This window comes from Procambarus clarkii, chromosome 46 (assembly GCF_040958095.1).
Source record: "Procambarus clarkii isolate CNS0578487 chromosome 46, FALCON_Pclarkii_2.0, whole genome shotgun sequence".
NCBI classification, from domain to species: Eukaryota; Metazoa; Arthropoda; class Malacostraca; order Decapoda; family Cambaridae; genus Procambarus; species Procambarus clarkii.
In genome coordinates, this window is record NC_091195.1 from 11,818,699 (window position 1) to 11,845,504 (window position 26,806).

At 50.9% G+C, this 26,806-nt stretch overlaps 1 protein-coding gene across 1 annotated transcript in view; it reads left to right on the top strand.

Moving 5' to 3' along the window:
* LOC123747746 (uncharacterized) overlaps positions 1 to 26,478 on the top strand; it is a 253,540-nt gene extending 227,062 nt beyond the window's left edge. Inside the window, exon 3 of the mRNA XM_069301696.1 lies at positions 25,348 to 26,478. Coding sequence (XP_069157797.1) covers positions 25,348 to 25,502 — 155 coding nt within the window. The 3' untranslated portion in view covers positions 25,503 to 26,478. The remainder of the gene's footprint in view (positions 1 to 25,347) is intronic.
* Positions 26,479 to 26,806: the final 328 nt, after the last annotated feature.

A 26,806-nucleotide genomic window follows, 5' to 3' on the forward strand; every position in this document is an offset into this window, starting at 1 on the left:
CCTCCTCCTCTGCATCACTACCCTCCTCCTCCTCCTCCTCTGCATCACTACCCTTCTCCTCCTCTGCACCACTACCCTCCTCCTCTGCACCACTACCCTCCTTCTCTTCTGCACCACTACCCTCCTCCTCTGCACCACTACCCTCCTGCTCTGCACCACTACCCTCCTCCTCCACCTCCGCACCACTACCTCCTCCTGCTCTGCACCACTACCCTCATCCTCCTCCTCTGCACCACTACCCTCCTCCTCCTCTGCACCACTACCCTCCTCCTCTGCACCACTACCCTCCTCCTCTGCACCACTACCCTCCTCCTGCTCTGCACCACTACCCTCTTCCTCCTCTGCACCACTACCCTCCTCCTCTGCACCACTACCCTCCTCTTGCTCTGCACCCCTACCCTCCTTCTCCTCTGCACCACTACCCTCCTCCTGCTCCGCATTACTACGCTCCTCCTCCTCTGCACCACTACCCTCCTCCTCCTCTGCACCACTACCCTCCTCCTCTGCACCACTACCCTCCTCCTCTGCACCACTACCCTCCTCCTGCTCTGCATCACTACACTCCTCCTCCTCTGCATCACTACCCTCATCCTCCTCTGCACCACTACCCTCCTCCTCTGCACCACTACCCTCCTCCTCCTCTGCACCACTACCCTCCTCCTCTGCACCACTACCCTCCTCCTCTGCACCAGTACCCTCCTCCTCCTCTGCACCACTACCCTCCTCCTCTGCACCACTACCCTCCTCCTCCTCTGCACCACTACCCTCCTCCTCTGCACCACTAGCCTCCTCCTCCTCTGCACCACTACCCTCCTCCTCTGCACCACTACCCTCCTCCTCTGCACCACTACCCTCCTGCTCTGCATCACTACCCTCCTCCTCCTCTGCATCACTACCCTCATCCTCCTCTGCACCACTACCCTCCTCCTCCTCTGCACCACTACCCTCCTCCTCCTCTGCACCACTTCCCTCCTCCTCCTCTGCACCACTACCCTCCTCCTCCCCTGCACCACTACCTTCCTCCTCCTCTGCACCACTACCCTCCTCCTCTGCACCACTACCCTCATCCTCCTCCTCTGCACCACTACCCTCCTCCTCCTCCTCTGCATCACTACCCTCCTCCTCCTCCGCTCCACTACCCTCCTCCTCTGCACCACTACCCTCATCTTCCTCTGCACCACTACCCTCCTCCTCCTCTGCACCACTACCCTCCTCCTCCTCTGCACCACTACCCTCCTCCTCCTCTGCACCACTACCCTCCTCCTCCTCCTGTGCACCACTACCCTCCTCCTCTGCACCTCTACCCTCCTCCTGCTCTGCACCACTACCCTCCTCCTCTGCACCACTACCATCCTCCTCTGCACCACTACCCTCCTCCTCCTCTGCACCACTACCCTCCTCCTCCTCTGCACCACTACCCTCCTCCTCCTCTGCACCACTACCCTCCTCCCCTGCACCACTACCCTCCTCCTCCTCCTCTGCACCACTTCCCTCATCCTCCTCTGCACCACTACCCTCCTCCTCCTCCGCACCACTAGCGCCCTCCTCCTCTGCACCACTACCCACCTCCTGCTCTGCACCACTACCCTCCTCCTCCTCCTCTGCACCACTACCCTCATCTTCTTCTGCACCACTAGCCTCCTCCTCCTCTGCACCACTACCCTCATCTTCCTCCGCACCACTACCCTCCTCCTCCGCACCACTACCCTCCTCCTGCTCTGCACCACTACCCTCATCCTCTTCTGCACCACTACCCTCCTCCTCCTCTGCACCACTACCTTCCTCCTCTGCATCACGACCCTCCTTCTCCTCTGCACCACTATCCTCCTCCTCCTCCGCACCACTAGCCCCTCCTCCTCTGCACCACTACCCTCCTCCTGCTCTGCACCACTACCCTCCTCCTCCTCCTCTGCACCACTACCCTCATCCTCCTCTGCACCACTAGCCTCCTCCTCCTCTGCACCACTACCCTCATCCTCCTCCGCACCACTACCCTCCTCCTCCTCCGCATTACTACCCTCCTACTCTGCACCACTACCCTCCTCCTGCTCTGCACCACTACCCTCATCCTTCTCTGCACCACTACCCTCCTCCTGCTCTGCACCACTACCTCATCCTCCTCTGCATCACTACCCTCCTCCTCCTCTGCACCACTACCCTCCTCCTCCTCTGCACCACTACCCTCCTCCTCCTCCTCACCACTACCCTCCTCCTCCTTTGCACCATTACCCTCCTCCTCCTCTGCACCACTACCCTCTTCCTCTGCACCACTACCCTCCTCCTTCTCCTTTGCACCACTACCCTCCTCCTACTCTGTACCACTACCCTCCTCCTACTCTGCACCACTACCCTCCTCCTCCTCTGCACCACTACCCTCCTCCTCTGCAACACTACCCTCCTCCTCGTCCTCTGCACCACTACCCTCCTCTTTCTCCTCTGCACCACTACCCTCCTCCTCCTCTTCACCACTACCCTCCCCCTCCTCCTCTGCACCACTACCCTCTTCCTCTGCACCACTACCCTCCTCCTACTCTGCACCACTACCCTCCTCCTACTCTGCACCACAACCCTCCTCCTCCTCTGCACCACTACCCTCCTCCTCTGCACCACTACCCTCCTCCTCCTCTGCACCACTACCCTCCTCCTCCTCTGCGCCACTACCCCCTCCTCCTCCTCTGCACCACTACCCTCCTCCTCCTCTGAACCACTACCCTCCTCCTCCTCTGCTCCACTACCCTCCTCCTCTGCACCACTACCCTCCTCCTGCTCTGCACCACTACCCTCCTCCTGCTCTGCACCACTACCCTCATCCTCCTCTGCACCACTACCCTCCTCCTCTTCACCACTACCCTCCTCCTGCTCTGCACCACTACCCTCCTCCTGCTCTGCACCACTACCCTCCTCCTCCTCCTCCTCCAGCTCTGCACCACTACCCTCATCCTCCTCTGCACCACTACCCTCCTCCTCCTCCTGCTCTGCACCACTACCCTCATCCTCCTCTGCATCACTACCCTCCTCCTCCTCCTCCTCTGCATCACTACCCTCCTCCTCCTCTGCATCACTACCCTCCTCCTCCTCCTCCTCTGCATCACTACCCTTCTCCTCCTCTGCACCACTACCCTCCTTTTCTGCACCACTACCCTCCTCCTCTTCTGCACCACTGCCCTCCTCCTCTGCACCACTACCCTCCTGCTCTGCACCACTACCCTCCTCCTCCACCTCCGCACCACTACCCTCCTCCTGCTCTGCACCACTACCCTCATCCTCCTCCTCTGCACCACTACCCTCCTCCTCCTATGCACCACTACCCTCCTCCTCTGCACCACTACCCTCCTCCTCTGCACCACTACCCTCCTCCTGCTCTGCACCACTACCCTCTTCCTCCTCTGCACCACTACCCTCCTCCTCTGCACCACTACCCTCCTCTTGCTCTGCACCCCTACCCTCCTTCTCCTCTGCACCACTACCCTCCTCCTACTCCGCATTTCTACGCTCCTCCTCCTCTGCACCACTACCCTCCTCCTCCTCTGCACCACTACCCTCCTCCTCTGCACCACTACCCTCCTCCTCTGCACCACTACCCTCCTCCTGCTCTGCATCACTACCCTCCTCCTCCTCTGCATCACTACCCTCATCCTCCTCTGCACCACTACCCTCCTCCTCTGCACCACTACCCTCCTCCTCCTCTGCACCACTACCCTCCTCCTCTGCACCACTACCCTCCTCCTCTGCACCACTACCCTCCTCCTCCTCTGCACCACTACCCTCCTCCTCTGCACCACTACCCTCCTCCTCCTCTGCACTACTACCCTCCTCCTCCTCTGCACCACTACCCTCTTCTTGCTCTGCACCCCTACCCTCCTTCTCCTCTGCACCACTACCCTCCTCCTGCTCCGCATTACTACGCTCCTCCTCCTCTGCACCACTACCCTCCTCCTCCTCTGCACCACTACCCTCCTCCTCTGCACCACTACCCTCCTCCTCTGCACCACTACCCTCCTCCTGCTCTGCATCACTTCCCTCCTCCTCCTCTGCATCACTACCCTCATCCTCCTCTGCACCACTACCCTCCTCCTCCTCTGCACCACTACCCTCCTCCTCCTCTGCACCACTACCCTCCTCCTCCCCTGCACCACTACCCTCCTATTCCTCTGCACCACTACCCTCCTCCTCTGCACCACTACCCTCATCCTCCTCCTCTGCACTACTACCCTCCTCCTCCTCCTCTGCATCACTACCCTCCTCCTCCTCCGCACCACTACCCTCCTCCTCTGCACCACTACCCTCATCCTCCTCTGCACCACTACCCTCCTCCTCCTCTGCACCACTACCCTCATCCTCCTCTGCACCACTACCCTCCTCCTCCTCCCCTGCACCACTACCCTCCTCCTCTGCACCTCTACCCTCCTCCTGCTCTGCACCACTACCCTCCTCCTCTGCACCACTACCCTCCTCCTCTGCACCACTACCCTCCTCCTCCTCTGCACCACTACCCTCCTCCTCCTCTGCACCACTACCCTTCTCCTCTGCACCACTACCCTCATCCTCCTCTGCACCACTACCCTCCTCCTCCTCTGCACCACTACCCTCCTCCTCCTCTGCACCACTACCCTCCTCCTCCTCTGCACCACTACCCTCCTCCTCCTCCTCTGCACCACTACCCTCCTTCTCTGCACCTCTACCCTCCTCCTGCTCTGCACCACTACCGTCCTCCTCTGCATCACTACCCTCCTCCTCTGCACCACTACCCTCCTCCTCCTCTGCACCACTATCCTCCTCCTCCTCTGCACCACTACCCTCCTCCTCTGCACCACTACCCTCCTCCTCTGCACCACTACCCTCCTCCTCCTCTGCACCACTACCCTCCTCCTCTGCACCACTACCCTCCTCCTCCTCTGCACTACTACCCTCCTCCTCTGCACCACTACCCTCTTCTTGCTCTGCACCCCTACCCTCCTTCTCCTCTGCACCACTACCCTCCTCCTGCTCCGCATTACTACGCTCCTCCTCCTCTACACCACTACCCTCCTCCTCCTCTGCACCACTACCCTCCTCCTCCTCTGCACCGCTACCCTCCTCCTCCTCTGCACCACTACCCTCCTCCTCCCCTGCACCACTACCCTCCTCCTCCTCTGCACCACTACCCTCCTCCTCTGCACCACTACCCTCATCCTCCTCCTCTGCACTACTACCCTCCTCCTCCTCCTCTGCATCACTACCCTCCTCCTCCTCCGCACCACTACCCTCCTCCTCTGCACCACTACCCTCATCCTCCTCTGCACCACTACCCTCCTCCTCCTCTGCACCACTACCCTCCTCCTCCTCTGCACCACTACCCTCCTCCTCCTCCCCTGCACCACTACCCTCCTCCTCTGCACCTCTACCCTCCTCCTGCTCTGCACCACTACCCTCCTCCTCTGCACCACTACCCTCCTCCTCTGCACCACTACCCTCCTCCTCCTCTGCACCACTACCCTCCTCCTCCTCTGCACCACAACCCTCCTCCTCTGCACCACTACCCTCATCCTCCTCTGCACCACTACCCTCCTCCTCCTCTGCACCACTACCCTCCTCCTCCTCTGCACCACTACCCTCCTCCTCCTCTGCACCACTACCCTCCTCCTCCTCCTCTGCACCACTACCCTCCTCCTCTGCACCTCTACCCTCCTCCTGCTCTGCACCACTACCGTCCTCCTCTGCATCACTACCCTCCTCCTCCTCTGCACCACTACCCTCCTCCTCCTCTGCACCACTACCCTCCTCCTCCTCTGCACCACTACTGTAACACTGCCCTATTGTAACACCACCCTAAAATGCACCACTATAATGGAACACCACTATAATGGAACACAAAAAATGGTTACTAATGTAAACACTACTTATCCTGAGTAACACTTCCTCATCGGTTGCACTTAATAACACTGTTATGAGCTGACATATGATGGTTACACCGGAACCAAAGGTACACTGCCAATAAGGAAATGCTAACACAAGGATTAAATACGCTGCCACCATCTGCCTTTGACCATTGAAACTATATCAAGCAACGAGGCAAGAAACATTGCTTGACTAGGAGAGTACTTTCTATGACTGTCATTAATTATGAAAATGGTTGTCAGCCACTATATCCAAAAGGCTAAGAGGATTCAACAATTGACACAGACGGGAAATTTCACGTAAGTTTATTGAAACCAAAATTATGTCAATCACCAATTATAAATCCTACCCTAACACTGGCAAAAAGTTAAGAAATTTGGACATGGAACAAGAACTCAGAGATCACACACATTACCTTAAGCTATCTGTCTCTCCCTGGCTGAGATGTTCTTCACAGCCCCGCTCTCGATCCCGGTGTACCGCACTCTCCCCTTCCTATGTTCCTACAGGCCCTCTATATACAACCCCCCACAGGGGGGAGGGGGAGATTTGCTGTTGCTACCCACCAAAAGTGTACAAACACTCAAGAAATATTTCAAAAAGCTTGTTTGACATTCACCATACACTCTTCAAGAGAGGAGTTATTAATTACATGTGTGACTGACCTCTGACCTGGCCAAAAGGGGGAGATCCAGGGATGTTTACACATAAGAATCTGGAGTCTAATTTCCTTGCATGAAATATTACATACTTGAAACTCTGCTGACTAAGACTAACCCAGGAATTTTTAATCAATATACAAGATAAACCGGAGGTCATCTGGGCTGACCTCTTGGAGAAGGCTTCCCTGGGTGTGAACTCTAAGGGGGGGGGGAGGTCCTGGGTGTTACAGCTCCCTTTCCCCGGAGTTAAGACAAAATCGGGTGTATGATAATTAAGCCCAATTTTGTCTTATCCTAACTCATCCAAAATATCACAACTAACCCTAAAAAGAAAAAAATTGCCAGTGACATAATGAAAAAAGTAAGCTAACTAAATTAACATGAAGCAAAGTACATTATACAGTTATACTGCAGTAAGAACAAAACATAAATGTATAATGAAAGAAACAAAAGTAAAAAAAAATACCTTGGCAAAAGTACAAGCAATGATACCGTCACACATGATACAATTCTGATATCCTAATATGACAATAAAGTATCAATGAAAAAAAACAAATCCCGACTGCACCCGAGGCAGTCCAGCAAGGCTCCCCCAGAAGGCTGGAAGACCAAAACAAAAAATCGCCTTAAAACTAGCATGACAAAAAAAATTAAAAAAAAAAAAAATCCTAATGGAACAGGAAAATTACAAGTAACTAAAAGTAATATAATGTCAAAATATAAGTAATGACACAAGGCTACATAATACAACCCTGAATTACAATACATGGCACTAAAGAATACTATGAAACAATGACATATCCTGCCTGCACACTAGGCAGGCTAGCAAGTCTTCCTCAGAAGGTCTGAAGAACAAAACATACAAAAAAAATGATCAGCAACATTAAAAAAAAAAAATATATATATGTAATATTTCTACTCTAACATTTAAATCTAACTAATTAAAAATAACAGGAAACATTTTACCTAAGTGGGCATACCCTAAACATCTGCTGGGTACCTCATGACCCACAGCCAAACGTATGAGTTATACAAGTTATGAAACATGGTAAAAATACAACAACAATAGACATGAAAACTCATCAATAGAACCGTACGTTAACAGAATACTTGTGGGCCAATCCATACACCGCACAAGACAATAGTGCCAGGGTCAATCTCTATGCACCCTGCACACACTGATAGTAAGACTACCTCTTACCACAACAGGAACATTACTTAACATTATAACATTTTAATGAAATAAAAAGACATGCAAATATAAAAAAAAGTATGTACCCATACACTGGTAACAAATAGGGAACCTGGACACTCATCACCAGGACAGACTTATCTCATAGATACATACATGAAACAAAATAAAATAGATACATACATGAAACAAAATAAATTTCAAGAAAAGTTTGTGCTAGAGATTGAAGTCATCTAGCTAAGAACACTGTCTATGACCACTTTTTCTAGGCCTAGTTACTTTACATCCCCATAAATGTTACACTTTTAACCCGATTAGACAGAACTATTTGACACCGTTAATAATAGAGTCATTTCTCTGAATGTTGGTGACCTGATGTTGGTGACGATGTTGGAGGTCCCGATGTTGGAGACGTGATGTTGGTGGCGATGTCGGAGACCCGATGTTGGAGACCTGATGTTGGAGACCTGATGTTGGTGACGATGTTGGGGGTCCCGATGTTGGAGACGTGATGTTGGTGACGATGTTGGAGACCTGATGGTCCAGCGTCTGCCCGTCGATGATGCCTGGATATACCCTGAGATCTTCTTGTAACAGCTCTGGGGACAGAGCGAGTCTACTGGTGACAGACTCCTCGTCAAGCTATCAAACTGCTCGAAGGTGGTGGTGTGAAGAGCAGCGGCAAGTGACAGCGGCCGGGGACTTGGCCGGTCACAAGTAAACGGTGTTAGGAGAGATGTATGGAGGCACATCTCACCTCCAGTTGCTTGAAGCTGACGGTCGATGATGAGTGACAGCAGCTACATAGCAGGAGTCGTGACAGCAGGGCAGAGAGTGTGACGTCGACGATGTCTTGCAACAGAAGTAAGCAGGTGCAGGTGTTGGGGCGTGCGTGGCGTGGCGGCAGGCCAGGTGGATCCCGACTTCAGCTCCTGGGGCCCATCACTACACAGGCGTTGCTTGTGTCACATTCTATTGAGCCGGTACGCCTTATCGCGCATGCCCTAATGTGCCTGACCTTGGGCCGATGGTGCGAAACGTGCACCCTATTGGCGAGTCAAGCACACTCAGTAGGGAGGTGCCGTTGGAATGTGACCGCCTCGTTGCGCATCTTGGTGGAGTCAGTGATGTGGCATCCCCAAGGACGAGGGGGAACTGGTAGGTGACTGCTGCTGGCATACCCGCTTGTTGACCTCGCGCCTCCACTTCCGGTGTGCCTGCACGGTGTGTCGCAGCAGGCAGGTGGGTGCCTCTGATGATGAACTGCAAGACTGGGGCCCACCATGGTGCGTTGACATCTGGACAGCTGTGCTCTGCTGGCAGGAACTCTGGCTTGGACAACCTCGTGTGGTGGGAGGTGTCGGCTGGGTGAATGGTGTCATTATCACCGTCCCAGGTAACCGAGTGGTGGGGTTACCGGGAGTGTTGGGAGGGGGGTGGGGTGTAACGTAACCCCCTCTCCACTGTACCAGAGGGGTGACCTCTCTGGCCTCAATGTTGATTCACGAGTAGCTGGTACCGGGGACAGAGCGGTGTGGACAAGCAGACCTGGGGAAGACAGGATAACACTCCGACTGGCGGAAGCAAGGACTCTCCCCTGGGCTTTGGTGACAGGGTACAGCCCAAGGGTAGGTAAGGCATGCTCTCTGAATACATTCCATGGCAAAATCTCAAAACAATTGCCAGTTTAAAAACTCTGATGAAAAAAAAACTACTAAGGGACGAGACAGCTTACTGAAACTCTCCCTGCCTCGCCCGTGACCTCGTTAACATAGGGTGACAAGGCTGACCCTGGGTACCAATGAGAGTTGACAGAAGGTCCTCCTCCCCATCCTGGGTACGCCCAGCTGGGTCAGTCAACTCAAAAGGGTCAGGAATGGGAATCGCTGAAGGCAGTTCCAGTTCCTCCCTGGCAACGTAACACTTTAATTTGTTGACATGAATAGTTGTGTCACCCTGGTCATCAAAGATTCCCCTGATCAGAAAATTAACTGGTCCAAGCTTGATAATTACTCTATACGGTCCACGCCATCTAGGTGCTAGCTTCCTACTTTGATTGGCAGGCGCCTTTTCATTTAACCTCATAACCAAGCTTCCCTCTCTAAGTGTCAACGGTTGAACCTTCTTATCATAATAGTGCGCATACCGGCTCCTCGCTGTCTTAGAAGCCTCAGCAGCAATCCTCCAAGCATTTCTCATTTTAGAGAGGATTTCTGAAGGATAATCCTCACCGTACACAACCTCGTGTCTGTTAAGCAGACCTGATGGGAAGTTACATGAGCGCCCCGTGAAAAGCAGCAATGGTTGTGTGTTAATGGACTGATGAATAGCAGTGTTCAAGGCTAGTTGAACATAGGGGAGTTGTTCATCCCAGGTGGCAGCATCTTTCTCTGCAAGAATTGCTAGCATATCCTTAATTGTACGATTGGTTCTTTCAGTCATACCGTTTGCTTGCGGATGGTAAGCAGTCGTGAGGGCTGTTGTTGTTTCTAAAATTTTACAAACCTCTTTAAAAGTGTTACCAACGAACTCTTGACCTCTGTCAGATACTAATACTTTAGGCGGTCCAAACACAGTGACAAATTTACTTAAGAAAGCGTCCGCAACCGTCTGCGCGTCCTTACGAGGAAGAGCAACCAAGGTAGTGAACCGGGACAGATGGTCCACTAGCACCAACACGTAGCGATTACCAGAATGACTACTATGTAAATCAATCAAATCCGCTCCCACTCGATCTAAAGGCTCAAAAATGTCAGGGAACTCTTGTAGTGGCGCCTGTACCTTAGGGGTACCTTTTCTCCTTTGACAATTCGGACACGAACTGACAAACTTAGTGATATAAGATAACATCCTAGGAAAATAGAATAACGTTTTAGCTCTCATATAGGTCTTAAAGACCCCAGGGTGACCAGCGATCTTAGATGCATGTGCAAGTTTCACGGCTGATGATCTTAACACGACGGGGATGACTAACTGGTAAACCGCACGATCTTTCATGTCGTTAACATAATATAGGACACCCTTCTGCAGGTCAAAATGCTGCAGGGAAAAGTTACCTTTCTTCATAGGGTATTTACCACCCTCCAAATATTCAATTATTTCCTTCCATCGCTGTTCACCCATTTGAAATTCTCTCATTTTATCACTTGCAATAGTTTCAATGTTGACATTTACGTTAACTGACGCGACGTTCCTACTCAACGTGTCTGGCACCACGTGAGATGGTCCTGGCTTATAAAGGATCTGAAACGAGTGAGCTGACAACTCATGAGACCAACGGGACATCCGGGGACACTTTGTTTTCTTTTTAAATATATATGTGAGAGCTCTGTGATCTGTGAAAATAACAAAATGACGTTGGAATAGGTAAGGCTCAAAATAACGAACACTTTCAACCACAGCAAGTGTTTCTTTGTCTGTTGCTGAGTATCTAACTTCAGGTCCCTTCACTTTTCTGCTGAAATACGCCACAGGGTGAGGATGGTTCTCTGAATCACGCTGCATTAAGCACCCTCCTATGGCAATACCACTAGCGTCTGTATGCACCTCCCACTCCTTATCAAAGTCAGGCACAGCTAATACTGGGGCGGTAATTAATTGACTTTTGAGCCTAGTATAAGCCTCATCGTGTTCTGAGGTCCACATAAATTTAGCATTCTTCTTTACAAGGTCAGTTAAAGGCGCTGTTATACTAGCAAATCCCTCAATATGGCGGCGGAAGTATCCGGCTGCTCCCAGAAACCGGCGCACATCCCTTGCTGACCTAGGCCTGGGCATCTCAGCAATGGCGCGGCATGAGTCTGGGTCAGGGCGGATGCCATCTGTGCTCACCTGGAACCCCAGAAATTTGAATTTCTGAGATGCCAGGGTGCACTTGTTGATATTTAATTTGAAGCCTGCCTTGTCTAACAATGACAGTGTCTCAGTCAAGTCCCTCAGGTGCTCATCAAATGACCTGGAATAGATAACCACGTCATCCAGGTATGCTAATGAATGCCTACCTAGCACAGGGCTGAGGATGTAGTTAATAGCCCTCTGAAATGAGGAAGGGGCTGTCTTGAGCCCAAAAGGCATGCGCTTAAACTGAAACTGGTGAACCCCATCAGAGAATGCTGTTTTCTCACGGTCCTGAACTGCCACCGGAATGGCCCAATATGCTGACTTAGCATCCAGAGTGGAGAAATACTTGGCTGCCGCGAACTGATCTATAATTTCCTGAATCCGAGGTAAGGGGTACACGTCCCCCTTTGTTATTTCATTAACCTTCCGATAGTCGACGCAAAACCGGTAACTACCATCCGGTTTGCGCACCAGCACCACCGGAGACAACCATGGTGAAGTGCTTGGTTCTATAACTCCCTGTCTTAACATCTTCTGACACTCCTCTCTGATAGTTTTCTTAGCCTGTTCCGGGAGCCTCCACTGTCTCGTATACACGGGCTCGTGATCACCTGTTGGAATGGTGTGCTCAATTCTGTCTAACAACCCAATTTGATCGTCGTCCGTTGCAAATAATTTGGGGAACATCCGCAAAACTTCCCGCACCCGTTTCCTCTCTAACTGTGGAATGTGCTGTAAGTCTAGTGCTGATATTAATTTATTCAAATTGTTGGTATCGCAAGGTGGCGTGAGCTCCGTTGTGCCGTGCTCCGCAGTCTTACTAGTGTCTCTAACATTAAGAGCGCCACATTGCTTAGTGTCTGTAATTGTTTCCGATGGATCTGATTGAAAGATCGATGTCTCCTCTAAGATAATACCCTGAAACACTCGATCACCCACTCTGAAGCGGTAGGTCTTGTGTGAGAGATTGACTACAGGTATGAGAGCACCTTTGTCCAGGACAACAATTAAGTGGTGGGATATTAATTATCCTCGACTCACGTGTCTTGTGAGCTCAGTCCAGCTACTAGTAGAGAAACTTAGTGACTTGAATATTGGCGATTTTCGCGATTTTAATTTGGCGAAGTTTTATATTGGCGATTTTCATTTTAATTCGCGAGTTGGCGATTTTGTTAACATCACGTGTGCCATACATTAAAATGTAGAGTAATTTTCATGGAAATTAAAGAATCATTATTAGTTTTTGTTAAACTTTGTGGTAATTTTGAGTTCATTCTGTAAGAGGCTGCTTGTGTATGAGGCAGTCTAGTGAGGCGGTGTTGGTGACACTGGCCTTGCTGTGTGTACTAGTGTATATAATTAAGTTTAGGGAATAAGCGTAGGTATAGGCGGGCTCGCGATTTCGTTGCTCGGAGCCACACGTATTTTAAGTGATATGATTAGTGCGACATACGGGAAACTAGAGAAAGTTTGGGGTATGCGCTTCGCTCTGAAATCTATGGTAGAAATTAGTTCTCGTTTCTCTTCATAGCTTCCAGGGGTGTACAACCAAAGTTATAGGTTGTACAGCAATCTGTTCGGCAGGTTGTCTGGGAAATTGTCAGTGAAGGACGCTTACTGATATATTTCTGAGGTACATGGAGTTGCCTCGAGTTCTAGATCTTAACGATAAGGCCGCAGACGGTGCTTCGTCACCTAGAGTGTAGCTGAGTTATCATCATAGAGGGGGTCATGTTGGCAGCGAGACTGACCTCAAACATTCTGGTCGTGAATTGTGTCTTAGGGAGGACGGCTGCTAGTGTTGGATGTTTTTCCCCAAGGGCGGGTCAGACGTAGTTAGCAGGCGTAGCTTACCGAGGAACAATCGTAGTTTTAATCACCACGAGAGTAGTCTTACAATTAGTTAAGGGAATTCATAATTACTTATATTATAACTTTTTGTTTTATTATTTTACTCTGATTTTTTTTAAGTGTAAGGAATTTCAGTGTCGATAAGGTTGTAGGTACACCTGACCGTCTCTTGTGTGCACATATGTGTACATGTGTTTCTCAGGCGACGATCTGGGAGATTGTTTATACTAAGTTATCAACACCTGTTTCATCTTGGGCGCGCGGTCATGGGCGGGTAGGGTGGGAGGGAAGTGGGTGGGGTAGGTGTAGGGAATTTGGGGCAGGAACTGAGAAGTAATAGAGGGGGATTGCAACCCTATTTTGAACCCCTTCCATTCTGATAACATCTGAGTGGATATATAAAATCAAACAAATTGCCAATAAAGATAGAGTTCCACAAAATAACACAATATCTGTAACTTTGTCACCGAGCGTCATATTAACCTGAAAATTTAACACAATGTTCTATGTAACGAATGAACATTAAAAAGTAAATCAGAACAAACGCACACTCGCTGTAAACACACTATACGCCGCGCGGAGCGTCTGCAGAAAGAGGTGGGGACATACGACAGTAACCTTCCTGAGTGGACGAGAGTTATGACCGCGCGCCCAAGATGAAACAGGTGTTGATAACTTAGTATAAACAATCTCCCAGATCGTCGCCTGAGAAACACATGTACACATATGTGCACACAAGAGACGGTCAGGTGTACCTACAACCTTATCGACACTGAAATTCCTTACACTTAAAAAAAATCAGAGTAAAATAATAAAACAAAAAGTTATAATATAAGTAATTATGAATTCCCTTAACTAATTGTAAGACTACTCTCGTGGTGATTAAAACTACGATTGTTCCTCGGTAAGCTACGCCTGCTAACTACGTCTGACCCGCCCTTGGGGAAAAACATCCAACACTAGCAGCCGTCCTCCCTAAGACACAATTCACGACCAGAATGTTTGAGGTCAGTCTCGCTGCCAACATGACCCCCTCTATGATGATAACTCAGCTACACTCTAGGTGACGAAGCACCGTCTGCGGCCTTATCGTTAAGATCTAGAACTCGAGGCAACTCCATGTACCTCAGAAATATATCAGTAAGCGTCCTTCACTGACAATTTCCCAGACAACCTGCCGAACAGATTGCTGTACAACCTATAACTTTGGTTGTACACCCCTGGAAGCTATGAAGAGAAACGAGAACTAATTTCTGTCCATAGATTTCAGAGCGAAGCGCATACCCCAAACTTTCTCTAGTTTCCCGTATGTCGCACTAATCATATCACTTAAAATACGTGTGGCTCCGAGCAACGAAATCGCGAGCCCGCCTATACCTACGCTTATTCCCTACACTTAATTATATACACTAGTACACACAGCAAGGCCAGTGTCACCAACACCGCCTCACTAGACTGCCTCATACACAAGCAGCCTCTTACAGAATGAACTTAAAATTATCACAAAGTTTAACAAAAACTAATAATGATTCTTTAATTTCCATGAAAATTACTCTACATTTTAATGTATGGCACACGTGATGTTAACAAAATCGCCAACTCGCGAATTAAAATGAAAATCGCCAATATAAAACTTCGCCAAATTAAAATCGCGAAAATCGCCAATATTCAAGTCACTAAGTTTCTCTACTAGTAGCTGGACTGAGCTCACAAGACACGTGAGTCGAGGATAATTAATATCCCACCGCTGCCACCATTGTAACGGGGGGGGGGGGTGATGATCGTAAGGTAGTAGTGAATGTCAAGTAAAGCAAAGTAAAGGTTGAAGGAGGAAAGAGGAGGAGGGATGGGTGGATAGAACATGGGGAGGGGTTGAGGCGGGAACTGAGGTAGAGAGAGAGGCGAGCGGGAATAGAAAACGGGGAGCGAACGGGAGAGGGAAGGCAGGAGGGAGAGAATGAAGGAGGAGGAGTAGAGTGATGTAGGAGGAATAAGAAGAAAGGGGAGAGTAGACTGATTTTATTCTACTCTATCGATGCTGTTATACTATACTGATATTCTAAGATGTTCTGATGTTTGCTGCCACCACCTGTCATTGAATCTAACTTTACTTCCACTTAAACAATGCGACAGGAACACTGCTTAATTTAGTTATCTCTCACGTGTTCATCAAGATATCTCTCTAGCCTTAACTCTCACTTGAGTGGACATTGATTCAAAAAGAGGACTAAACAAAAGTCAAGTTTGTTATTCTACACAGATATTTATTGAATCCAAACTTTCTCAAATTATTCCAATTAACGATTCTACACAGATATTTATTGAATCCAAATTTTCTCAAATTATTCCAATTAATACTTTGACATCCTACTATTTAACACAATATTGACAAAAAATTAAAGGGGGGGGGGGGGATCACCCACTCCATACACGCCCACACCATACATGGCTAAATGGTTCAGACTCCACTAGCTCGTCAACACTAAGACACCCAATCAAGACAATGCATTACTGACACTCTTACCTCACAACTCAGACGGATACACCCTGAGGGTGCCTGGAGTGCCACCCGTCAGGGTGAGGAAGACTGGCTGGTCACCTTCTCTCTCTGTAAGGCGGTCGCTAACTGAATCTCCCAGCCCTCCCCAACGTGGGGAAAGCTGTGTACTCTCTTCCTCATGCCCAAATAAGGCCTGAGAAGCAAAGCTAACCCTTATAGGACCCAGGCGGGTCCTGCAGTACACAAGGCACCTCTTTGTTCAAGAGTACTAGCCAGGCCGGTCACCCTCCCTGGTACCGCGCGCCTCCTTGCCAACACACACACACACGCACGCACACATACACACACCCACAATTATAATTCACAATTATACATGAAAGAGTGCAAAATACTTGCACTGTTACATATCCCCCTATCTCCCCCAAAATGAAGCTTTTTGTAGTGGGATCCAATCAAGATTGAATCACACTCGAAAACTTCATTTAGTGGAGACATAAATAAAAAAATTAAGAATAAACATGTCAACAAGGTGCATAAAAAATACAAGAAAATACATCCTAAGTAAAAAAAAAATAATGAAAAAAAATCCTAGCTAAAATATTTCAGTTCCAATTTTCACTGGGTCTATTCTTTTTTTTTTTTTTAAACAAATATTTTTTCAATATTTTTCAGTAGACTAAAATGTCTTTTAAAAGTCTCTGAAGATGTGGCACTGGGAGACACGATTTGCAGGCAGGAATGAGGGTCGTGGCAATGCTTCCCGATTCCTCAGCTTCCGGATGCTGCTCCTTCAGGCGCCACAACAACGCTGTTAACCGGGGTCAGAGCCAAGAGCCTACTAGGTGCACTATACCGCTTACTCGGCAGCCCCCGTCACGTCAGGGTCAGCCCACGCCGAGCATCTACTGGCCAGCGTTTTTGGGGTCCTGGCGCGACCATTGGGGCGGCAATTTTCACTCCCAAACTACAGACCCGCACTGCTCTTCCAGCGACGTCCTTCTGCCCACATCCCTCGACGGAGTCTTCGGTCTGTACTGTCACGCTGCCTCACACACGGCCACAAGATGATGTATCTGCCAGCAAGTGGCAGCCAATGAAGGCAACCGGGCTGGTCTAGACACAGCGTCCTTGCGTGTAGTGCTCCCAACACCAAGCACCAGACTAAGTGCCAAGTGTGAGCATCTTCTTAGGCCCCGCTAGTGACCAATGACCATCACTAGGGGCCGGGCGCCAACCGTCACAGGCTGGTCGTATACGGTGGCCCATGCATCTTCTTTCTTCCTTCCTTTCTTCTTTCTTCTTTCTTCTCTCTTCTTTCTTCTTCTTTCTCTCTTCTTTCTTCTTCTTTCTCTCTTCTTTCTTCTTCTTTCTCTCTTCTTTCTTCTTCCTTCTTCTTCTTCCTTCTTTCTCGTTCAACCAGTGGGGTCGTCGACAGGACAACCTGGGGGTCCACTGGGGTCCAACGGGGTCGCCTAAAGTTGGTAACCGGCAACATGGGGTCCAATGGGGTCGCCTTAATAGTAACAAACAACCAGAGTCCACCGTAGTCAGCTTGGGGTCCACTGGAGGTTGCCGTGCGAGGATGACAGGCAACATGGGGTCCACTGGGGTCCGTTGTTGATGAACCGATGGTAATGGACCGGACTGGGGTCGTTCTTCTTTCGCATCCAGTGGGGTCGCTGACAAGACAACCTGGGAACCGCTGGGGTCCTGATGATAGTGGGACATCGTCATCTGGGGTCCAATTTTGGGTACCCCGGTGATATTGGGGTCTACTGAGGACAGCCTGAGTGGCTTATCCTCCAAGAGTGCAGACTGGGGTCGTACTTGAGGCGTGACTGAAGGTGTCACTCTTGAAGCCTCTGTGTAGGGAACGACCCGAGGGTCGTCCCGGGGTCCGTCTGGACCTGTAGTGCCCCACCACGGGTCCACAGCTGGTCGGTGGACGTCTGCATGAGGGATGACCTTGAGAGAGAGTACTGCTCCACCCTGGTGGTCGCGGAGGTTGTTGGTAGTCAACACTCTCGTCCTCCCCTGCGAGTCTTCAAACATAACTCCTCCACTCCAACCTGAGAAAAGAGTGTAAGAGCCACAGTATGCTGTCCAGAACCAGGTGTCAATAGTAAAAAGTGCTAACACGAGCATAATCTTCCCTAAGCCAAGTATAGTCGAGCACTGGACTGACTGATCTTTCAAACCTAGCATAATGAAAATTAACTCCACAAAAGCTACACCTCTAGGTGACGGAGCACCGTCTGCGGCCTTATCGTTAAGATCTAGAACTCGAGGCAACTCCATGTACCTCAGAAATATATCAGTAAGCGTCCTTCACTGATAATTTCCCAGACAACCTGCCGAACAGATTGCTGTACAACCTATAACTTTGGTTGTACAACCCTGGAAGCTATGAAGAGAAACGAGAACTAATTTCTGTCCATAGATTTCAGAGCGAAGCGCATACCCCAAACTTTCTCTAGTTTCCCGTATGTCGCACTAATCATAACACTTAAAATACGTGTGGCTCCGAGCAACGAAATCGCGAGCCCGCCTATACCTACGCTTATTCCCTACACTTAATTATATACACTAGTACACACAGCAAGGCCAGTGTCACCAACACCGCCTCACTAGACTGCCTCATACACAAGCAGCCTCTTACAGAATGAACTCAAAATTACCACAAAGTTTAACAAAAACTAATAATGATTCTTTAATTTCCATGAAAATTACTCTACATTTTAATGTATGGCACACGTGATGTTAACAAAATCGCCAACTCGCGAATTAAAATGAAAATCGCCAATATAAAACTTCGCCAAATTAAAATCGCGAAAATCGCCAATATTCAAGTCACTAAGTTTCTCTACTAGTAGCTGGACTGAGCTCACAAGACACGTGAGTCGAGGATAATTAATATCCCACCGCTGCCACCATTGTAACACTGCCCTATTGTAACACCACCCTAAAATGCACCACTATAATGGAACACCACTATAATGGAACACCACTATAATGGAACACAAAAAATGGTTACTAATGTAAACACTACTTATCCTGAGTAACACTTCCTCATCGGTTGCACTTAATAACACTGTTATGAGCTGACATATGATGGTTACACCGGAACCAAAGGTACACTGCCAATAAGGAAATGCTAACACAAGGATTAAATACGCTGCCACCATCTGCCTTTGACCATTGAAACTATATCAAGCAACGAGGCAAGAAACATTGCTTGACTAGGAGAGTACTTTCTATGACTGTCATTAATTATGAAAATGGTTGTCAGCCACTATATCCAAAAGGCTAAGAGGATTCAACAATTGACACAGACGGGAAATTTCACGTAAGTTTATTGAAACCAAAATTATGTCAATCACCAATTATAAATCCTACCCTAACACTGGCAAAAAGTTAAGAAATTTGGACATGGAACAAGAACTCAGAGATCACACACATTACCTTAAGCTATCTGTCTCTCCCTGGCTGAGATGTTCTTCACAGCCCCGCTCTCGATCCCGGTGTACCGCACTCTCCCCTTCCTATGTTCCTACAGGCCCTCTATATACAACCCCCCACAGGGGGGAGGGGGAGATTTGCTGTTGCTACCCACCAAAAGTGTACAAACACTCAAGAAATATTTCAAAAAGCTTGTTTGACATTCACCATACACTCTTCAAGAGAGGAGTTATTAATTACATGTGTGACTGACCTCTGACCTTGCCAAAAGGGGGAGATCCAGGGATGTTTACACATAAGAATCTGGAGTCTAATTTCCTTGCATGAAATATTACATACTTGAAACTATGCTGACTAAGACTAACCCAGGAATTTTTAATCAATATACAAGATAAACCGGAGGTCATCTGGGCTGACCTCTTGGAGAAGGCTTCCATGGGTGTGAACTCTAAGGGGGGGGGGGGAGATCATGGGTGTTACACTATCCTCCTCCTCCTCTGCACCACTACCCTCCTCCTCCCCTGCACCACTACCCTCCTCCTCCTCTGCACCACTACCCTCCTCCTCTGCACCACTACCCTCATCCTCCTCTGCACCACTACCCTCCTCCTCCTCTGCACCACTACCCTCCTCCTCGTCTGCACCACTACCCTCCTCCTCCTCTGCACCACTACCCTCCTCCTCCTCCTCTGCACCACTACCCTCCTCCTCTGCACCTCTACCCTCCTCCTGCTCTGCACCACTACCCTCCTCCTCTGCACCACTACCCTCCTCCTCTGCACCACTACCCTCCTCCTCCTCTGCACCACTACCCTCCTCCTCCTCTGCACCACTACCCTCCTCCTCCTCCTCTGCACCACTACCCTCCACCTCTGCACCTATACCCTCCTCATGCTCTGCACCACTACCCTCCTCCTCTGCACCACTACCCTCCTCCTCTGCACCACTACCCTCCTCCTCCTCTGCACCACTGCCCTCCTCCTCCTCTGCACCACTACCCTCCTCCTCCTCTGCACCACTACCCTCCTCCTCTGCACCACTACCCTTCTCCTCTGCACCACTACCCTCCTCCTCCTCTGCACCACTACCCTCCTCCTCCTCTGCACCACTACCCTCCTCCTCTGCACCACTACCCTCCTCTTGCTCTGCACCCCTACCCTCCTTCTCCTCTGCACCACTACCCTCCTCCTGCTCCGCATTACTACGCTCCTCCTCCTCTGCACCACTAGCCTCCTCCTCCTCTGCACCACTACCCTCCTCCTCTGCACCACTACCCTCCTCCTCTGCACCACTACCCTCCTGCTCTGCATCACTACCGTCCTCCTCCTCTGCATCACTACCCTCATCCTCCTCTGCACCACTACCCTCCTCCTCCTCTGCACCACTACCCTCCTCCTCTGCACCACTACCCTCCTCCTCCTCTGCACCACTACCCTCCTCCTCCCCTGCACCACTACCCTCCTCCTCCTCTGCACCACTACCCTCCTCCTCTGCACCACTACCCTCATCCTCCTCCTCTGCACCACTACCCTGCTCCTCCTCCTCTGCATCACTACCCTCCTCCTCCTCCGCACCACTACCCTCCTCCTCTGCACCACTACCCTCATCCTCCTCTGCACCACTACCCTCCTCCTCCTCTGCACCACTACCCTCCTCCTCCTCTGCACCACTACCCTCCTCCTCCTCTGCACCACTACCCTCCTCCTCCTCCTCTGCACCACTACCCTCCTCCTCTGCACCTCTACCCTCCTCCTCCTCTGCACCACTACCCTCCTCCTCTGCACCACTACCCTCCTCCTCTGCACTACTACCCTCCTCCTCCTCTGCACCACTACCCTCCTCCTCCTCTGCACCACTACCCTCCTTCTCCTCTGCACCACTACCCTCCTCCTCCTCTGCACCACTACCCTCCTCCTCTGCACCACTACCCTCATCCTCCTCCTCTGCACCACTACCCTCCTCCTCCTCCTCCTCTGCACCACTACCCTCCTCCTCCTCTGCACCACTACCCTCCTCCTCCTCCTCTGCACCACTACCCTCCTCCTCTGCACCTCTACCCTCCTCCTGCTCTGCACCACTACCCTCCTCCTCTGCACCACTACCCTCCTCCTCTGCACCACTACCCTCCTCCTCCTCTGCACCACTACCCTCCTCCTCCTCCTCTGCACCACTACCCTCCTCCTCCTCCTCTGCACCACTACCCTCCTCCTCTGCACCTCTACCCTCCTCCTCCTCTGCACCTCTACCCTCCTCCTGCTCTGCACCACTACCCTCCTCCTCTGCACCACTACCCTCCTCCTCCTCTGCACCACTACCCTCCTCCTCCTCCTCTGCATCACTACCCTCCTCCTCCTCCGCACCACTACCCTCCTCCTCTGCACCTCTACCCTCCTCCTCCTCTGCACCACTACCCTCCTCCTCCTCTGCACCACTACCCTCCTCCTCCTCTGCACCACTACCCTCCTCCTCCTCTGCACCACTACCCTCCACCTCCTCCTCTGCACCACTACCCTCCTCCTCTGCACCTCTACCCTCCTCCTGCTCTGCACCACTACCCTCCTCCTCTGCACCACTACCCTCCTCCTCTGCACCACTACCCTCCTCCTCCTCTGCACCACTACCCTCCTCCTCCTCCTCTGCACCACTACCCTCCTCCTCCTCCTCTGCACCACTACCCTCCTCCTCCTCCTCTGCACCACTACCCTCCTCCTCTGCACCTCTACCCTCCTCCTCCTCTGCACCTCTACCCTCCTCCTCCTCTGCACCACTACCCTCCTCCTCTGCACCACTACCCTCCTCCTCCTCTGCACCACTTCCCTCCTCCTCCTCTGCACCACTACCCTCCTCCTCCTCTGCACCACTACCCTCCTCCTCCTCTGCACCACTACCCTCCTCCTCTGCACCACTACCCTCCTCCTCTGTACCACTACTCTTCTCCTCCTCTGCACCACTACCCTCCTCCTCCTCTGCACCACTACCCTCTTCCTCCTCTGCACCACTACCCTCCTCCTCTGCACCACTACCCTCCTCCTCTGCACCACTACCCTCTTCCTCCTCCGCACCACTACCCTCCTCCTCCTCTGCACCACTACCCTCCTCCTCCTCTGCACCACTACCCTCCTCCTCTGCACCACTACCCTCCTCCTCTGCACCACTACCCTCCTCCTCCTCTGCACCACTACCCTCCTCCTCCGCACCACTACCCTCCTCCTCCTCTGCATTATTACCCTCCTCCTCCTCCGCACCACTACCCTCCTCCTCTGCACCACTACCCTCCTCCTCTGCACCACTACTCTCCTCCTCCTCTGCACCACTACCCTCCTCCTCCTCTGCACCACTACCCTCCTCCTCTGCACCACTACCCTCATCCTCCTCCTCTGCACCACTACCCTGCTCCTCCTCCTCTGCATCACTACCCTCCTCCTCCTCCGCACCACTACCCTCCTCCTCTGCACCACTACCCTCATCCTCCTCTGCACCACTACCCTCCTCCTCCTCTGCACCACTACCCTCCTCCTCCTCTGCACCACTACCCTCCTCCTCCTCTGCACCACTACCCTCCTCCTCCTCCTCTGCACCACTACCCTCCTCCTCTGCACCTCTACCCTCCTCCTGCTCTGCACCACTACCCTCCTCCTCTGCACCACTACCCTCCTCCTCTGCACTACTACCCTCCTCCTCCTCTGCACCACTACCCTCCTCCTCCTCTGCACCACTACCCTCCTCCTCCTCTGCACCACTACCCTCCTCCTCCTCTGCACCACTACCCTCCTCCTCTGCACCACTACCCTCATCCTCCTCCTCTGCACCACTACCCTCCTCCTCCTCCTCCTCTGCACCACTACCCTCCTCCTCCTCTGCACCACTACCCTCCTCCTCCTCCTCTGCACCACTACCCTCCTCCTCTGCACCTCTACCCTCCTCCTGCTCTGCACCACTACCCTCCTCCTCTGCACCACTACCCTCCTCCTCTGCACCACTACCCTCCTCCTCCTCTGCACCACTACCCTCCTCCTCCTCCTCTGCACCACTACCCTCCTCCTCCTCCTCTGCACCACTACCCTCCTCCTCTGCACCTCTACCCTCCTCCTCCTCTGCACCACTACCCTCCTCCTGCTCTGCACCACTACCCTCCTCCTCTGCACCACTACCCTCCTCCTCCTCTGCACCACTACCCTCCTCCTCCTCCTCTGCATCACTACCCTCCTCCTCCTCCGCACCACTACCCTCCTCCTCTGCACCTCTACCCTCATCCTCCTCTGCACCACTACCCTCCTCCTCCTCTGCACCACTACCCTCCTCCTCCTCTGCACCACTACCCTCCTCCTCCTCTGCACCACTACCCTCCACCTCCTCCTCTGCACCACTACCCTCCTCCTCTGCACCTCTACCCTCCTCCTGCTCTGCACCACTACCCTCCTCCTCTGCACCACTACCCTCCTCCTCTGCACCACTACCCTCCTCCTCCTCTGCACCACTACCCTCCTCCTCCTCCTCTGCACCACTACCCTCCTCCTCCTCCTCTGCACCACTACCCTCCTCCTCTGCACCTCTACCCTCCTCCTCCTCTGCACCTCTTCCCTCCTCCTGCTCTGCACCACTACCCTCCTCCTCTGCACCACTACCCTCCTCCTCCTCTGCACCACTTCCCTCCTCCTCCTCTGCACCACTACCCTCCTCCTCCTCTGCACCACTACCCTCCTCCTCCTCTGCACCACTACCCTCCTCCTCTGCACCATTACCCTCCTCCTCTGTACCACTACTCTTCTCCTTCTCTGCACCACTACCCTCCTCCTCCTCTGCACCACTACCCTCTTCCTCCTCTGCACCACTACCCTCCTCCTCTGCACCACTACCCTCCTCCTCCTCTGCACCACTACCCTCTTCCTCCTCCGCACCACTACCCTCCTCCTCCTCTGCACCACTACCCTCCTCCTCCTCTGCACCACTACCCTCCTCCTCTGCACCACTACCCTCCTCCTCTGCACCACTACCCTCCTCCTCCTCTGCACCACTACCCTCCTCCTCCGCATCACTACCCTCCTCCTCCTCTGCATTATTACCCTCCTCCTCCTCCGCACCACTACCCTCCTCCTCTGCACCGCTACCCTCCTCCTCTGCACCACTACTCTCCTCCTCCTCTGCACCACTACCCTCCTCCTCCTCTGCACCACTACCCTCCTCCTCCTCCTCTGCACCACTACCCTCCTCCTCTGCATCACTACCCTCCTAGCTCCTCCTCCTCCTTAAGAGATGGGTGTGAGGAGTAGCCAGGCGTTGTCTTCAGTGTTCCCTCTTATCTGCAGGTGTGGGTGGGGAGAGTTGCCAGGTGTGAGCTGCAATGTTCCCTCTCATCTACAGGTGTGGGTGTGGAGAGTTGCCAGGTGTGAGCTGCAATGTTCCCTCTCATGTACAGGTGTAGGTGTGGAGAGTTGCCAGGTGTGAGCTGCAATGTTCCCTCTCATCTGCAGTTGTGGGTGTGGAGAGTTGCCAGGTGTGAGCTGCAATGTTCCCTCTCATCTACAGGTGTGGGTGTGGAGAGTTGCCAGGTGTGAGCTGCAATGTTCCCTCTCATCTACAGGTGTAGGTGTGGAGAGTTGCCAGGTGTGAGCTGCAATGTTCCCTCTCATCTACAGGTGTGGGTGTGGAGAGTTGCCAGGTGTGAGCTGCAATGTTCCCTCTCATCTGCAGGTGTGGGTGTGGAGAGTTGCCAGGTGTGAGCTGCAATGTTCTCTCTCATCTACAGGTGTGGGTGTGGAGAGTTACCAGGTGTGAGCTGCAATGTTCCCTCTCATCTACAGGTGTGGGTGTGGAGAGTTGCCAGGTGTGAGCTGCAATGTTGCCTCTCATCTACAGGTGTGGGTGTGGAGAGTTGCCAGGTGTGAGCTGCAATGTTCCCTCTCATCTACAGGTGTGGGTGTGGAGAGTTGCCAGGTGTGGGCTTCAATGTTCCCTCTCATCTACAGGTGTGGGTGTGGAGAGACTCCTGCGAGGACTTCACCGGAGGGGCGTCACTGGTGATAACCTTAAGATTATGATCCGGGACAATAAGGAGAACAGGAAGCACCCCCGAGAGCTCGGTGCGTCGCTTAACAATTTTAATAATGTTTATATATGGTAGATTGTTGAGACCTGCCTCACGAGACCAATAGACACATTATGACAAGGACACATCTAGGAACACCTCGCTGGAACTGTTACCACTGGCGGCCTTGTTTTATTTGTTTATTTTGTTTTTATTTTTAAGTTATCACACGCATGCTGACGGTATGGTGGTGTTATTGTATGCTGAAGGTATGAATAAGTTTTGATATCCTGGTGGTATGAATGAGTTTTAGTATTTTGGTGGTATGAATGAGTTTTAGTATTTTGGTGGTATGAATGAGTTTTGGAATACACATTGCATGAGTAACTTTGGTATGTAATTGATATATTAGCATTTTCTACAATTTATTATCAATCTGACTTTCTTTTAATTGTATATTGGATTACTATCATTAGTTTTGGCTGTTTATTTGCTAAGAAATCTTTGCTTTTGTAACATTTTTAGTATTTTAGGCATTAAGAATTGTTGTCTGACTTTTAGTTTGCCTTAACCTTATTATCCTCAAGATCAAGCAGAAGCATATATACACCTTTGTTATTGTAAGTTGCTTAATGTACAACTAAATACATTAAGTTTGCTACTGTAACTTACTATAATGCATTAAGCAGCTTACTGTATATGAACTTTAACATTATCTGTATCCTATCGTATACTTCCTCTAATACAGTAGCTAGCCTTCTGTGCGCTTACTTTATTACAGTAAGTACCTTCCTCTACAAGTACTTTAATACAGTAAGCAGCTTACTGTTCAAATAGTTCAATACAGCAAATATTCGTCTGTACACTTATATGTACAATTTCTTTAGTAAAGAGACTACCATATATACACCTCCTTTGATACTGTACATAGTCTATATCCGTTCCCTGTAATACAGTAAGTAACCTATTGTACACTTTTTCTTAATTTTAAATAGCTTATTGCATATTTTCTATAGTAGAGTACTGCAAGTACTTAAAGTACTAAATTAAATACATGCATTATCTGAAATAAAGCAACATATTAGTTTAAACAATTTAAACACTTTTATTTTCACTCATTCTCTGAGGCCTATTGTTTGGAGGTATTAACTTGCTAGTGGTATATGATATGACTTTTTCAACAGAAACAGAGTAAGACAAATCCGAGTGGTAAACGTGTCCAATGGTCCTCAGGACTCTGGCCTGAGAGCTGTCTTGTTTACCGTATATATAAACCATGTTGATACAACGCTCAAGTGCAACATTACCATAGTTGTCAATGGTCCTCAGGACTCTGGTCTGAGACCTGTCTTGTTTACCGTATATATAAACCATGTTGATACAACACTCAAGTGCAACAT